Source organism: Antechinus flavipes, chromosome 1, assembly GCF_016432865.1.
Source record: "Antechinus flavipes isolate AdamAnt ecotype Samford, QLD, Australia chromosome 1, AdamAnt_v2, whole genome shotgun sequence".
Taxonomy (NCBI): domain Eukaryota; kingdom Metazoa; phylum Chordata; class Mammalia; order Dasyuromorphia; family Dasyuridae; genus Antechinus; species Antechinus flavipes.
The window spans coordinates 343,289,573-343,304,480 of NC_067398.1; the positions used below are offsets into that span (position 1 = coordinate 343,289,573).

The following is a 14,908-nucleotide window of genomic DNA, read 5'->3' on the forward strand; positions in this document are numbered from 1 at the left end:
CTGGATGAATAGCCCAACACAATGAAATTCATTAATGGTTTGATGTTGACATGGAAACAAGGCTCCAGTGGACTGCCCCCCAGAGATTATGTGCTTGATTCCATGCTGCTTCAAAGGTTTATAAATTAATCAGATAAAGGCATAAATGGACTGGTGAATAACAAGGATCCATAAAGATCCTAACAAGCTAGATTGTTGAACTAGATCTAAAAAGATGAATTTTAAATAAATGACAGATATATAACTGGTCTTAAACATGAATTTGAAAAAAAAAAAAACACCACATAATCTAACCCAGTATAAAATATAGCTTGAAAATAGTTTGACTGAAAATCTGAGGAGGATTAGTGCAAGCTTCAATGTGTCAGAAACATGCTATGGTAGCCAAGAATAGGCTGCATTATGAATAATGAAGTGATGGTCACACTGAATTATGTTTTGGTTAATTAATAAATTAACAAGCATTTATGAAGCACCTAGTATGTGCCAGGCATTAAATTGGGGATAGAAATAAAAAAGGAATGAAACAAACCCACTCCCAAGGAGTTTACATTCTATCACATGCTGAATACCAACTTTTGGAAAGGACACTGATAAGCTGGAGACTAGGCCAAGAACGGCAATTACAATGGAAACCATTTGAATTTACACTCTAAGAGTTGGTTCAAAGAGCTATGGATGCTTAGTCTGAAGAGGAGAAGCCACAAGGGGATGTGAGAGATTTCAGCTGTCTGAAGACCTGTAATGTACAAAAGGAATTAACCCCAAAGGGTAAAATTAGGAATAATGGGTAGAAGTTGAAGAGAAACAAATTTAAACTTCTTTTAAGGAAAAAAAAAGCTAATCACTGGGCTCTACTTCATTGGAGGTCTTCAAGAAAAGTTTAAATCACTGCTTGTTGGGCATGTTGTAGAAATGATTTTTCTTCAGTTGTGGGGTAATGAACTCCCAACTCTACAATTCCATGATCCTATAAATAAATTAACTTCAAGTTCCTTTTTGGCTTTCAATCTATAATCCTATGATCAAGAGAATACGATTATTTTTCTCCAACTTTTGAAATAAGTTATCATATTCATAACCACATACAAATGAAATTTTGCTCTGGAAGAACTGAATGATCCTTGACCATCTCAGCTTTTTGTATATGAATACTTCAAGTCATAGGGATTCTGTAGAGAAGGAGGCCCTCACAAACTCATTTCCACTATATCTATGGGAAATACAACTTTGATGGATTAGGGTCACCAAACTCATTTTACCTTTATTGAAGAAGGTGCTGACCATAAAACTGAAGGAGATGGAAGAAATGGCAAAACACGTCAAAAAGACAAACACCAAAGATGGGTCGCTGTTGGTGATCACAGCAATGTCCTCTTCTAGCTACAAAACATTCATTATGCCTATTTAGTCATTGAAGCAGCAGTATACCAATTTTATATAATCAAAATTCTCTATTTTCCCTTTTATGATCCCTTCTATATCTTGTTTAGTTAATTCTCTCCCTAACCACAGGTGTAAAGGAACCCATCCCTTTATTCTCCTGAAATTTTTTAGTGTTATGAATTTTTATATTTAGACCATGTATTTATTTGTAGCTTGATGTGTTATAGAGTATACATTGATGGTTGTTGGTATGTACCTAATTCCTACCAAATTGCTGTCCAGTTTTCCTAAAAGTTTTTGTCAAATAAGGAGTTCCTGGGCTTATCCTAAGATATAGCTTAATTCAATACTACACTATTGTGTCTAATTGTTTGGAGGTCTTTTCTCTTTTTTAAGCAGGACTAAATAGTTTTGATGATCTCTGCTTGATAGTATAGTTTGAGATCAGGTATTAATAGCTTCTCATTCATTCCTACTTTCTTTCTACCATTACATTACCTTTTTCCCTTCAGAAGAATTTTGTTATTTCTTTGTCTCATTCTATGAAGCAGAATTTGGTAGTCTGATTGGCAAGACATCAAATCTAGAAATTAATTTAGGTATATCACCAATTTTATCTATGGTCCAACCATGAACAATTAATATCTTTCCAAGTTTCTAAGTTTTTCTTTATTCCTTTATAGAGTATTTTATAGTTATAGTTATCATGTTGGTAGTTTAGGTTCCAAATATTTTCTGTATTTTGCAGTCATTCTGAATGTAAATTTTTTTCTATTACCTCCTACTGGGTTTTGGTAGCATTACGTAAAAATATTGATGATTTTATGAGTTTTATTTTATATTCTATTACTTTAATGAAACTACTCATTGTCTTAAAGAACTTTTTTGGTTCTGTTACTAAAATTCCAGTCACATGTACAAATAATGAAAAAAGGGGATGGGATAGAAAGCATAACATATCATTTAACATTACAGTACCATTATTGCAACTAATTTCTACTTCAATAATTGTTTCCTGAGAGACATAGCAAATAATAAGAATAAATGTTTTTCAACACCTACTATATCCTAGGCACTGTGTCAGGTGCTGAAGATACAATACAATAGTGAGGAAGTTTCTTAAGAAACTTCACCTCAAAAAGCTTAAAGTCTATAAGGGAGAGAAACATTCACAGATAAATACAAGATACATAAAATATATAATGATTGCAGTGGGAAGAGGGAAGGAATAAACCATTGTTAAAATTAAGAAAGGTCTCTTGAAGTAAGTGGTATTGGAGTTAAGTCTTGAAAGGAACTGGTGGTTCCAAGAGGCAGGTGTGAGTACAGAGGGTACTTTAGGCAGAGATAAGGTACAGAAGAGGGGAAATGTCCTTAGGAGAAGAATAAGTAGTATTATTTGGGGGGGAGCATAGCATGCATGAGGGAGAATCATGAACAATCAGATCAGAAAGACAGGCTGGTACTAGCTGGGAGGGCTTTTAATGCCAAATCTTTTATTTTATCTCAAAGGCAATAAGGAACCACTAAAACTTCTTGGACAGAGGTCAGATCACACGGTAGGATCTGAACGTAACGGATATCAATTTGGCAGCTGTGTGTGGAAGGTGGATTAGAAAGGATACAGACTACATGAGGTAAGATTAAGAGGCTATTGCTTGAGAATAATGGTTCAGGAGAATTCTCATGATATCTTATAAGGAGAAGCTAGCTACTAGTTATTAAAAAAAATCTCCTTAAAAAGGAAAAGAAAAATAAGACCAAAAGGTTTGAACATATCACAGGAAAATTTTATAAACAGGAATTTATCAAAACTCTATTATATATTTTTAAAAGGTTATTGTAATAATCCAGCTAAAAAATGATGAGGGTATGTACTGGGATAGTTCTATATGAGCAGAGATAAGGGACAGATGCAAAAGATGTTGAGAAGGTAGAATGAAAAAAAGACTTGTCAACTAATTTGATATTAGGGATGCGTGAGTGTGAAGAGTCAAGGAGAACTTTTAGAATACAACCCTGAGTGGAAGAATTATATATGTTGCCCCATGACTTATATTTTCAATCAACTATTCCCTTCATAACCACTGGGTCCAAATGAAATTTTCCTTCCCGATAAGCAGATTCAAAAAAATTGGAAAAAAACAAATACTTGCCTTGACACAGAAAAGCACAGTCATAAAAAAGACAGTGAAAAGAAGGAGCAGGAAGAATGTGAGGAACCAAGCACTCCAGTGAAGCCAGTTGCTGAGTCCCATGATGCGCATGTACTCCTGTGAAGGATGACAAAGAAACCAATCATCACACTTTGCTATTTGGTTAATATGGAAAATGATTCCCTTAATCCTGGGAAGATTAAGATGAAGGTCTCTATGAGGCTTCTTTCTACCTTTTGTTTTAACTGGGCAATTAGAGTTAAGTGACTTGCTCAGGATCATATAGTTGGTAAGTGTCAAGTGTCTAAGGCTGGATTTGAATCCAGGTTTTCCTGATTTGAGAGCCTGTGCTCTAACTATTGTAAATATTAGCTGCCCCGGTGCTTCTTTATATTTAAAATCTAGAATGGGGGGGAGGAAGAGTCAATTTTATTTTAATGTTTTTATGTAGTTATGTCTGCAATTAGGAGAGAAAAAGAAAAATTAAGCCCATTAATGACCTATATGACTTTTAAGAATACAGGTAGGTTCACCTCTTTTTAAAATTTTAATTAATTTTTTTATTAAAGCTTTTTATTTTCAAAACCTATGTATAGATAATTTTCAACATTCATCTTTGCAAAACCTTGTGTTCCAAAAATTTTTTCCTCCCTCTCTCCACCCCCTTCCCTAGTTGGCAAGTAATTCAATACATGTTAAACATGTGCAATTCTTCTATAAATATTTCCACAATTATCACACTGCACAAGAAAAATCAGATCAAAAAATGAGAAAGAAAAAAAATGTAAGTAAACAACAAAAAAGTGAAAATATTATGTTGTGAACCACACTCAGTTCTCACAATTCTCCTTCTGCGTGCAGATGGTTCTTTTTATCACAAGATCATTGGAATTAGCCTGAATCATCTCAGTACTGAAAAGACCCAGTCCATCAGAATTGATCATCACATAATCTTGTGGTTGCTGTGTATAATGTCCTCTTGGTTCTACTCACTTCATTTAGCTAAATCATCCTACTAATCATTTCTTATAGAACAATAATATTCCATATAACATTCATATGGTAGGTTCACCTCTTAAAGTAATTCACTTTTTTAAAATAGGAAAAAACACCCTCCAAAATCAAGGACATTATATAATGATTTAGTACCTTTTGCTCCTTAAAGATTTTAACATCTGCCATTTTACTTTGCTCTGTAAAACAGGGAATGGATCACATCAATTTAATAGGAAACAGAGGCACAGAGAAGAGTGTGTGTGTGTAAAAACTAGTGCTTCTTGAGGAAACAGTTGATGTACCGAAAAATTCTGAAAATTTTTCTAGCAGGCCATGCTATGAAACGAGAATTTCCCCAAATGAGCATATTCTTGTCATTTCAAGCATAGAAAGGGAATGTCTGGGGTTTCCACCATTTCTCAAACCACAGAGCAGTAAAGAAACAGGAAGTAGATTTATGGAATCCAAAGAGTCAGAAGGTAGCTTAGGGGTCATATAATTTAACCTTCTACTCAGTGTAGGAAGCCTCTCTACTATATCACAAGCAAGTAGTTAGACAGCAACCACATTATCTTAAAGAGCATCTCAGTTTGTTTCTGGACAACTTTTAAATAGGTTTAATTCAATTCAATATTAAGTATCTTCTATTACATAGTAAATATAAATGGCACTTACTGTACCAGCAAATAAAGAAGTGCCTCACAAATGTTTAAAGTCTAATGTCAGGAGTGAACTCAGATACACTAAAATTATTATTATGCTATATGCTATATGTATTGAATTATAAATTATAAAATTATTATATGTTATTTTATGCTATAATTATAATTATAAAATGCTATATGCATTGAAAAGGCATAAAGTGCCAAAACAGATTCTTAGGAAATTCTGCCTTTCTAATACTAAACCCATTGCTCCTAATTCTTGCCTTTTGAAGCTACATAAAACAAATCTGATATCTATTTCATATAACTAACTTTCAAATAATTTAAATATTGGATGCCCTATCCAGCATGGCATCTTGAAATCTTCTTTTTTCCAAGCCTAAACATCTGCAATTTCTTCTGAATTTTTTTAATTAAAATTTTTAATTACAAAAACCTTTTTTTTCTCTCTCCCTTTTTTCTCTTCTCATACCAATGTAAAAAACCTAGCAACCTTGTAACAAATTTGCAGGGTCAAGCAAAACAAATTCCCACACAACCATATCTGAAAAACATGTCTCATTCTGCTCTATGAAATCATTACCTCCCTATCGGGAAGTGGGTATCATTCTTTATCTTTAGTACTTTGGGATCATGGCTAATCATTGCAATAATCAGAGTCCTTATACCTTTTTTATATTTTGAACACATATTTGGGGAATGGCTTTTGATCTAAAATATTTTTGTTAGTTGGCTATATATCTTGGATTCCAATACCTATATATCTTGGATACCAAATTTTAAATCTGAGAAATTTAATACAAAGATTTTTTTTGTACTAGTTACTAGATTACAATAAGTTTACATCTTTTTTCTTTTTTTATAATAGCTTTTTATTTTTCAAAACACATGCAAAGATAGTTTTCAGCATTCACCCTTGCAAAACTTTGTGTTCCATATTTTTTTCCTCACTCCTCTAGATAGAAAGTAATCCAATATAGGTTAAACATATGCAATTCTTTTATCATGCTGCAAAAGAAAAATCAGATCAGAAAGGAAAAAAAATAAGAGAAAAAAACAAGCAAATAATAACAACAACAAAAAAGAAGAAAATATTATGTTGTGATTCACATTCAGTCCCCATAGTCCTTTCTCTGGATCTGGATAGCTCTATCACAAGTCAATGGGAATTGGCCTGAATCATCTCATTGTTAAAAAGAGCCATGTATCCTTAACTCTTTCAAAGTTATTTAACTTTACAATGTTTTTTACTGTATAAGTTATTTTTCTGGTTTTGCTCACTTCACTTTTCACCAGTTCATACAAATCTTCCCAGCTTTCTCTAAAACTGTCCCTTTCATCTTTCCTTATAGTTCTAAAGTATCCTATACATCCACATACCATTATTTGTTTAGACATTCTCCAACTGTTGGGTTTCTAGTTCCCCTTGATTTCTAGTTCTTTGTCACCACAAAAAAAGATGCTATAAATATTTTTGTATACTTTTGCTCTAATCCATCAGTGATTACTTTGATAGTGTAACATGGCAGTTTGCAACCCTTTATCACCTTGGTCTGCCCTCTGTGGATGTACTTCTCATTTATTAATATCCCTATCAAAAATGGTACTTAAAAGTTACCATGATATTTCATATGCAATTTGACAAAGAAAATATCTTTAATTGATTAATCATCAAACAATCATTTTTTTCCAAGTCCATACTATTTACAAGACACTGAATTATTCATTGGTCTTAAAAGAAGCAGCAAGACACATCTACACAAGTATATAAAAATATACAAAGCAGACATAACAAGATGAGTTTAGGTGCATGGAGGGTACTGATGTAGATTAAGTCTGGGAAGAGAGGATGGGGCCAAGTTGCAAAGACTTTTAAATGCCAAACAGAGGAGTTTATAGAATAATCAGAAGTTACTAATATTTATCAAATAGAGGAATGACAAGGTTAGAACTGTGCTTTAGAGGGGAAAACATCTCTTCAAAGGAGAACTATCGCCTTTTACTATATATTTTTTATGTTAATGTAACCACTATAATTTTTATTAATGCAAAATAAAATCACATTAGCTTTTGAGCCTGTCGTATCATAGTTCCTTATATTGAATTTCTGGAAGATTTATATAGTAATGGAAATAGGGACTAAACCTATGATTTCATTGGTATAGAAAACTCCCCAGGTTGGAAATTCCTACTACCAATGCAGTCTTACAGGGTTATCTAGAACCCAGAGGTTAATAATTTGCTCAGGATCACACAGTAAGTATATTTATCAGATACTTATCAGAGATATCTGATACAATTGGTAATGCAGTAGATAGAGCTCTGGGCCTGGAGGAAGGGAGACCTGAGTTCAAATTTTGTTTCAGTTACTAACTGTGTGATCCTGGGCTGTAACTTAACCTCTGGCCTTCTCAGTTTCCTTAATAGTAAAACAGGGATGATAATAACAACTATTTTATAGGATTGTTGGAAAGATCAAATGAGATAATAATTGTAAAGCACTTAGCACAGTGCTGGCATAGTAGGTACTTAATAAATGTTTTTTCCCTTCCCTTCACCTTCCCTCTGATACAAAGATTTCTTTGCTATGTACTTCCATTCTGATCCATTTTTTGGTTCTTGTTTATACAAAAGCTTTTCAATTTCATTTCATCAAATTATCTCCTTTGCCTTTTGTTATTGACTCTATTACTCTCTTGTTTGATTAAATTTTTCTACACCTGTGAAAGGTAGTATCTGTACCTACCTTATTTTAAGATATGACCTTTAATATTCAGGTTATGTATCCATTTTAAGCTTATTGTGCTACATGCTTTAAGCTCTTGGTCCCAAACTAATTACTTTCAAATTGCTTTTCAGTTTTTTCAGCACTTTTTGTCAGGTAGAGAGTTCTTCCATGGGCAATTTATATTCTTGGGTTTACTAAACACTGAGTTACAGAAATAATTTCTGATTCATATTGATTTAGTATGGCATAAGAAGATTTCAAAAGAACTGCAAATTACTACATATGGAAACATGTTCCAAATGATTAATACAGAAATGTAAATTAAAATGACTCAGATGGGCAGCTAGGTGGTACAGTGGCTACAGCAGGGGCCCTATTGTCAGGAGAACCTGAGTTTAAATCCAGCCTCATATACTTAACATTTAATGAGCTGTGTGACCCTGAACAAATCACTTAATTCCGATTTATTGGCTAGAAAACCCAAAAATGACCTCAAGGTCATGCCCAACAAATTGGGAGATAAAAAATTGAGCTAGGAAAATTAATATTCAAAGGGTTGACAAACTAACAGACTCTTGATAATGTTATGAGTTGTTTTTAACTGTTCTAGATTTCAGTTTCATAATTATGCAAGAAAAATAACTAATCTCTTCACATTCTTTGGCCCAGTGGTCTCAAAAGTGAGCATAAAAACCCCAAGAAGGTAAAAGATAGGAACAGAGATGGTGGAATTGTGAATACATCCAGCCATTCTGGAGAACAATTTGGAACTATGCTCAAAAAGTTATCAAATTGTGCAAACCCTTTGATCCAGCAGTGTTACTACTGGACTTATATCCCAAAGAGATTTTAAAGAGGGGAAAGGGTCCTGTATGTGCAAGAATGTTTGTGGCAGCCCTTTTTGTAGTGGCCAGAAACTGGAAACTGAATGGATGCCTGTCAATTGGAGAATGGCTGAATAAACTGTGGCATATGAATATTATGAAATATTATTATTCGGTAAGAAATGACCAACAGGATGATTTCAGAAAGGCCTGGAGAGACTTACATGAACTGATGCTGAGTGAAATAAGCAGGACCAGGAGATCATTATATACTTCAACAACAATACTATATGATGATCAATTCTGATGGACGTGGCCATCTCCAGCAATGAGATGGACCAAATCAGTTCCAATGGAGCAGAAATTAATTGAACCAGCTACACCCAGTGAAAGAACTCTGGGCGATGACTAAGAACTATTACATAGAATTCCCAATCCCTCTATTTTTGCACACCTGCATTTTTTATTTCCTTCACAGGCTAATTGTACACTATTTCAGAGTCCGATTCTTTTTGTACAGCAAAATAACTGTTTGGACATTAAAAAAAAAAGATAGGAACAGAGATCTAGTACATGCTAAAATATTTCTGAATATTTCAATGGTAGTACAAGTCTGGAAGGGCAGGAACTATTTTTCTTTCTGCTTGTATTTACATTCCTGGCACTCAGCACTATGCCTGGGACATAGTAAATGCTTTATACATGACTTCTGACTTGACTTAGCTACCCATCAGCTAGGGAACAGTTGAATAACCTATGATATATTGAATGCAATGGAATATTACTGTGCAGAAATTGCAAATAAAAATTCAGAGAAACCTGAGAGAAATGTATGAAATGATACAGAGTAAAATAAGCAAAACCAAAGTCTGAACTATAAACACAATGACTATGACAAAATAAAAGGGGAGATAAGCAAAATAACCCAGAACAATAATCCTATAATGATTAAAGCTATCACTTCCTCTTAGCAGAGAGTTGGGGGACTGACAAGTAGTAGAAAAGATAATTTACTCTGTCATACAGTGTCACCATATTGGAAGTTTTGGGTAGGCTGTTTTTCTTTGTTAAAAGGTGAGCCAAAAACAAAACAAAAACAAGAACAAAAAATAAATAAAAGGTGAGTGCCTCATATGGCACTATTTCTAGGTCCTTCACTACCCTGTTTATTTTTTAATGAATTTCTGTTTATGCCCTTCCTGGAAAATGGTACATAGAACTGAACAAAAGTTCTTAATATGTGATGTAACCAGGGTAGAAAGAGTATATATAGCAGGATTCTCACCTCTCCTGTTATGGAACTGTTTCTCTTATTGCTGCCCAAGTCAGATCAGCTTTATTAGCTTTATTAGCTGTTATTGATTGATAATGAGCTTGTAAGCCATTAAAACACCAACATTTTTTTTGACGAGATAGGCCGTCAAGGCCATCTGTCCCCTATACTATCCTTAAGTTGATTTTTTGAACTCAAGTATTAGAACTTTATATTTATTCTTATTATTGTGGACAACTTCATGGAAGAATAAAAATTATATATTTAGAGTTGGAAGGGGCATTAGGTGTTCCATGAGAAGATTGGGTTGAGTCTAAAGGAACAGTGGGATCAAATTCAAATAGAAATGATTTTCAGGGGCTACATGTTGACTTGTAAAACAACAAATTAACATCATCTGTTTTGTATTTTTATTTATTGTGTTAAGCATTTCCCATTGACATGTGAATCTGGTTGGCTGCACTGAGTTGTGTCTAGTGGCCAGAAATTTTACACGTTTGTCATAAATAAAAGATAAAAGCATACAAGAGAACATTTTACATAGTAACATTATGTAATGGTCAATTGTGATGAACTTGTCTCTTTTCAACAATGAGATGATTCAAGGCAATTACAATAGACTTAGGATAAAAAGTACCATCTGCATGTAGAGAAAGCTATTTATATTGAATGTGAATCAAAACACAGTATTTTCACCTTTTTTTGTTATTTTTGTTGGTTTGCTTTTCTTCTTTCTCATGATTTTTCTCCTTTTGATCTCATTTTTTTTGCATAGTATGACAAATATGGAAACATGTTTAGAAGAATTGCACATATTTAACTTATATCGAATTGCTTGCTGTCTTGGGAAGAAAGATGGTGGGGGAGAAAAATTTAGAACACAAGATTTTGCAAAAATGAATGTTATCTTTGCATGTATTTGGAAAAATGAAGTAGTATTTTAAAAAGGGATAAAGGTATAAAGAAGGATGAGAGCAAGGAATGGAAAACAGTCTATTTTAAGAACAGTAAAATGAGATGACTTAGATAGGCAGGTTAGGGGATCTTGAATGAGTGTCAGCATCAGGAATTTAAATTCTCTTCATTAGGCAGTGGAGAGCCACTCAAGGTTTTTTAAATAGAGGAGAAATGCAATAATGGTTGTATATTAGGAAGATTCCTTGGGCAGTAGTTTGGAAGATGGAGTGAAAAGGGAATCAATTGGAGACAAACCAATTAGAAGTTTGTTATAATGGTCTAATCAAGAAGAGATGGAGGCCTAAATTAAGGTCATTGAAATAAAAATAGCTAACATTTATACAACACTTTAAAGTCTGAAAACCATTTTACAAATATTATCTCAATTGATCCTCACAATAGCCTTGGAAGATAGTTAAGTACAAATGAGTTTTTTGGGGGGAGTATTTGGTTATTTTTGTTATGGTTTTTAAGTGACTTGCCCAGCATCACATATCTAGCAAGTATCTCAGGCAGGATTTGAACTCGTATTCTTGACATTAAATCCAGCACTCCATCCTTGTACCACATAGCAGCCTCTGATATAGAAATGAAGAAGAAGGGCCAGATACTAGAAAAATTGTGGAAGGTAACTGAATGGACATATGAGAATCAAAGATAACACTAAGATTTAAGCCTGGGTGATAGTGATGTTACTAATACAGATGAAAATGTTATCCTTCTCTTATTCATTTGTAAATACTGTCCAAGTACACATATTTACTAAGTAATTCAATGAAAAGTCTAAAGTGTCAAACATGTAGCCTGTGAGCTTCCAACCCAGATTAAAATATAAGTAGGAAATATTTAACCAAAAAATGCAATAGAACACAGTTAAAATTAATATGTAGTTTTCTAAGTCAATATGCAGCATTAGGGATCCTCAGGTCCAGTTCAGTGGTCTGGTTTTCATTTGGGTTTGACACTAATGGTCTGGGCAAGCCATTGTTTCATCTATTTTGTGCTTCTCCTGTGGATGGTCAGACCAGTTTCTTTTGTGATCATAAGTCTTATTAAAATTGATCTTTTTAATTTTGGTCCTTTGGTTCAACATGGTGAGTTATTTAAAATTTGTGTGATATATTAGCTTTTCCTCAAAGTTTTGCATTCTATGCATATTTGATAAGCAGGATTTCAGTATCCTTCACTCAAGTTAAACAAGACAAAGCGCATGCCATCTTGATGGCAAGAGAGTCAAGTTTATAGCCCTACAAAATGCCATTAAAAACTTCCTTCTGTTTAACAAACCAATCCATTCATTATTATTCTTTGGGAAGCTACTGTAGTTTGTCTTTTGTTCTTGAAGACAATCATGACACAAGGAAGGTGTTGCCATGATATGCACTTGAATTGGATTTCAGTGAGAGAGGATAACCTGCCTTACCTCTCCCTCCAGAGCCCTCTGGGTCCTCTGGCCAGATATAGGTCAGGAGAATTGGAGATAGCCCTGGATGCAGTGGGAGACTTTAGCCTTTTTGGATTAAGATCTTTAACAGTTTGACTGAGGCAACCAATCATTCAGTGATTAGGACTAGGTAAGAAAGAAATGAGGCAAAGAATGGCCTTTTTTGCCTAGTCTAAAATAATAAAAAAGAGTCAATTAGGAAGGGGAAGATCCTCAGGGTTTCTGGCTAAAACCTTGAGGCAATTCTGAGGCAATCAGGCCAAAACAAAGACATGAATCAACATAATTTTTTTTCCATCTAATTCTTCTTTCATTTCCCTCTAATAATGTCATGAAATTAAGGTATTTGAAATCAAGGTCTACAGCAAGGTCTTGCTCTGCCTAATTATACAATTGTAGATACTTCATATATAGTGCTCACAGTCATATTCCTTGCCAGAAATGTCAAGGGAGTAAACCAAAGGATATGCAGCCAGAAGATGCAACCCTTTAGAGACTTGATCATGCTGGATCCACTTTAAAGAGTTAGCAGAATCAAACTGCTCAACCTATCCGCTTTGGTCATTTGAATTAATGAACTCACGACATTCCACATTCTGAACTTTCTCAAATGTAGTATTAAACGTCTCACGTAACTTTCCTCATTCAATTTTCTAAAACTTTTCACTCAAATCATTTAAAATACTCCTATGGTTTGTGCCCATTTGATATTTTCAAAATAATGGGTCACTAATTTGAAGATAATTCCAAAAAAATAAAAGAATCCCCAAAGTCTTTTTGATCAATAGCATTATTATTAAAGTATAATTAGATTAAGATTAAACTCCTTACGAGGCTATTTTGAGCAGAAAAACATTCCTTTGAATGCATAAAATTCTAGTCTGTTAGTTAGAAAATCAATCACATTATTTTAGAATTATATCTCATCAACTACCTAATACTACCTTAAAATATTAATATCAATACCTATATCAATCAACCTATTGCAGCTAGAAGGCACAAGGGATACAGAGATCAGACGACTCATCTTCCTGAATTAAAATCTGGCCTCAGACACTTACTAAAGGCCTGAATCTAGGCAAATAATTTAATCCTTTTTGTCTCAGTTTCCTTATTTGTAAAATAAGCTAGAGAAGAAAATAGTAAGCCACGTCAATATCTTTGACAAGAAAATCCCAAATGGGGGTCACAAAGAGCTGGATCTGATGAAGCAACAAAATGAAACCACCCATCTCTATATAATAAAAATCACCTTACTGTTTAATTATATTCTAATATTTTTGTTCTTCTGTTGGTATTGCATGTATTCACAATATAATCTCTAACTGTTGATACCTGAACAGCAGAGACAATATCCACCAATGCATAACATTTTGCATCATGCTACATCTAAGTATAAATATTTTATACATGTTTTCTGGCTTTTAATTTTGAAGGCTATGATTTGGGGTAAATCAACAACATAACATAATATTTTATGATATGATATGATATGACATGATATAACATAACATAACATAATATAATATAATATAAATAATAATCTCTGGCTGCTGTGGAAGCTCTGCCTGAATAAGGCAGCTGGCGAGCTTCATCATGACTCTAGTAGCTCTGAAGTAACAGTTTCATGACAACATTTATTTACAGAAGTTATCTAGTTCAACTTGTTACATAGTTAAAAAATCCAAACAAAAAAGTGTTTACCTTCAGTTTTCTCTCCTTTTCTTGTACAATAGCACGGGTGATGGTGAGTGTGGAATAAGTAAAGCTCAGCATGAGCAGCAAGGGAAGCTGATATTGGATGGCTACCAGAAAGGAATCTGAAATGAATGGTGGATATGGGAACCTCTTGGCAATAATGGTGACCTTCTCAAACAGTCTGGTTGTGGCAGCGCTTGCATGGTATTGCATAATGGCTTTATCCACAGCATGCTGAACAGCCAGGAATCCTTCTTGGATGTACCCTAAACAAGAAAGGAAAGGACACCAAGCTCTGTGAGTAGAAGAGCAGGGGTACCAAGTAGCTAGCGCTGAGAGCGCTGCCCACCACGCAAACAGAAGTATGAAGGACATCCCCACAATTCTCATACTGAGGGATGGAGGGAAAGGGTCACTTCTCTGGCCCTTCTACTGCTGGAAACCATTCCTGCCTCAGTGATCCTACAAAGCAAATATACACACAAAGAGTGGGACGGGAACAAGCAGTAATATTTTCATCTCTACTTTTCTCCTTTATGTGAATACAGTTTGACATGGACAGCACAGATATGACAGAACACATATATAGAATATATCCATAGATATATATCTATAGATATATAAATATAGGACAGGCAAGATTATACCATAAAAAATGAATGTGATGGTTCCCTTAAACTCAACAAGCATTGATTAAAAGCTTTCCATGTGCAGGGTGCTATAAGAGATAATGGGGATGCAAAGACCAATGAAAAACATTCCCTGCCCCCAAGGAATAAGC

General features: G+C 34.1%; 1 protein-coding gene across 2 annotated transcripts in view; it reads right to left on the reverse strand.

Annotated features, from left to right (window-relative positions):
- ABCA3 (ATP binding cassette subfamily A member 3) overlaps positions 1 to 14,908 on the reverse strand; it is a 114,807-nt gene that overhangs the window by 61,015 nt on the left and 38,884 nt on the right. For both annotated transcript variants that reach the window (XM_051969532.1, XM_051969533.1), the window contains exons 6-8: positions 14,134 to 14,393; positions 3,543 to 3,659; positions 1,263 to 1,383 (exon numbers count right to left, since the gene is read on the reverse strand). In XM_051969532.1, the coding sequence (XP_051825492.1) occupies positions 1,263 to 1,383; positions 3,543 to 3,659; positions 14,134 to 14,393 (498 nt within the window). The remainder of the gene's footprint in view (positions 1 to 1,262; positions 1,384 to 3,542; positions 3,660 to 14,133; positions 14,394 to 14,908) is intronic.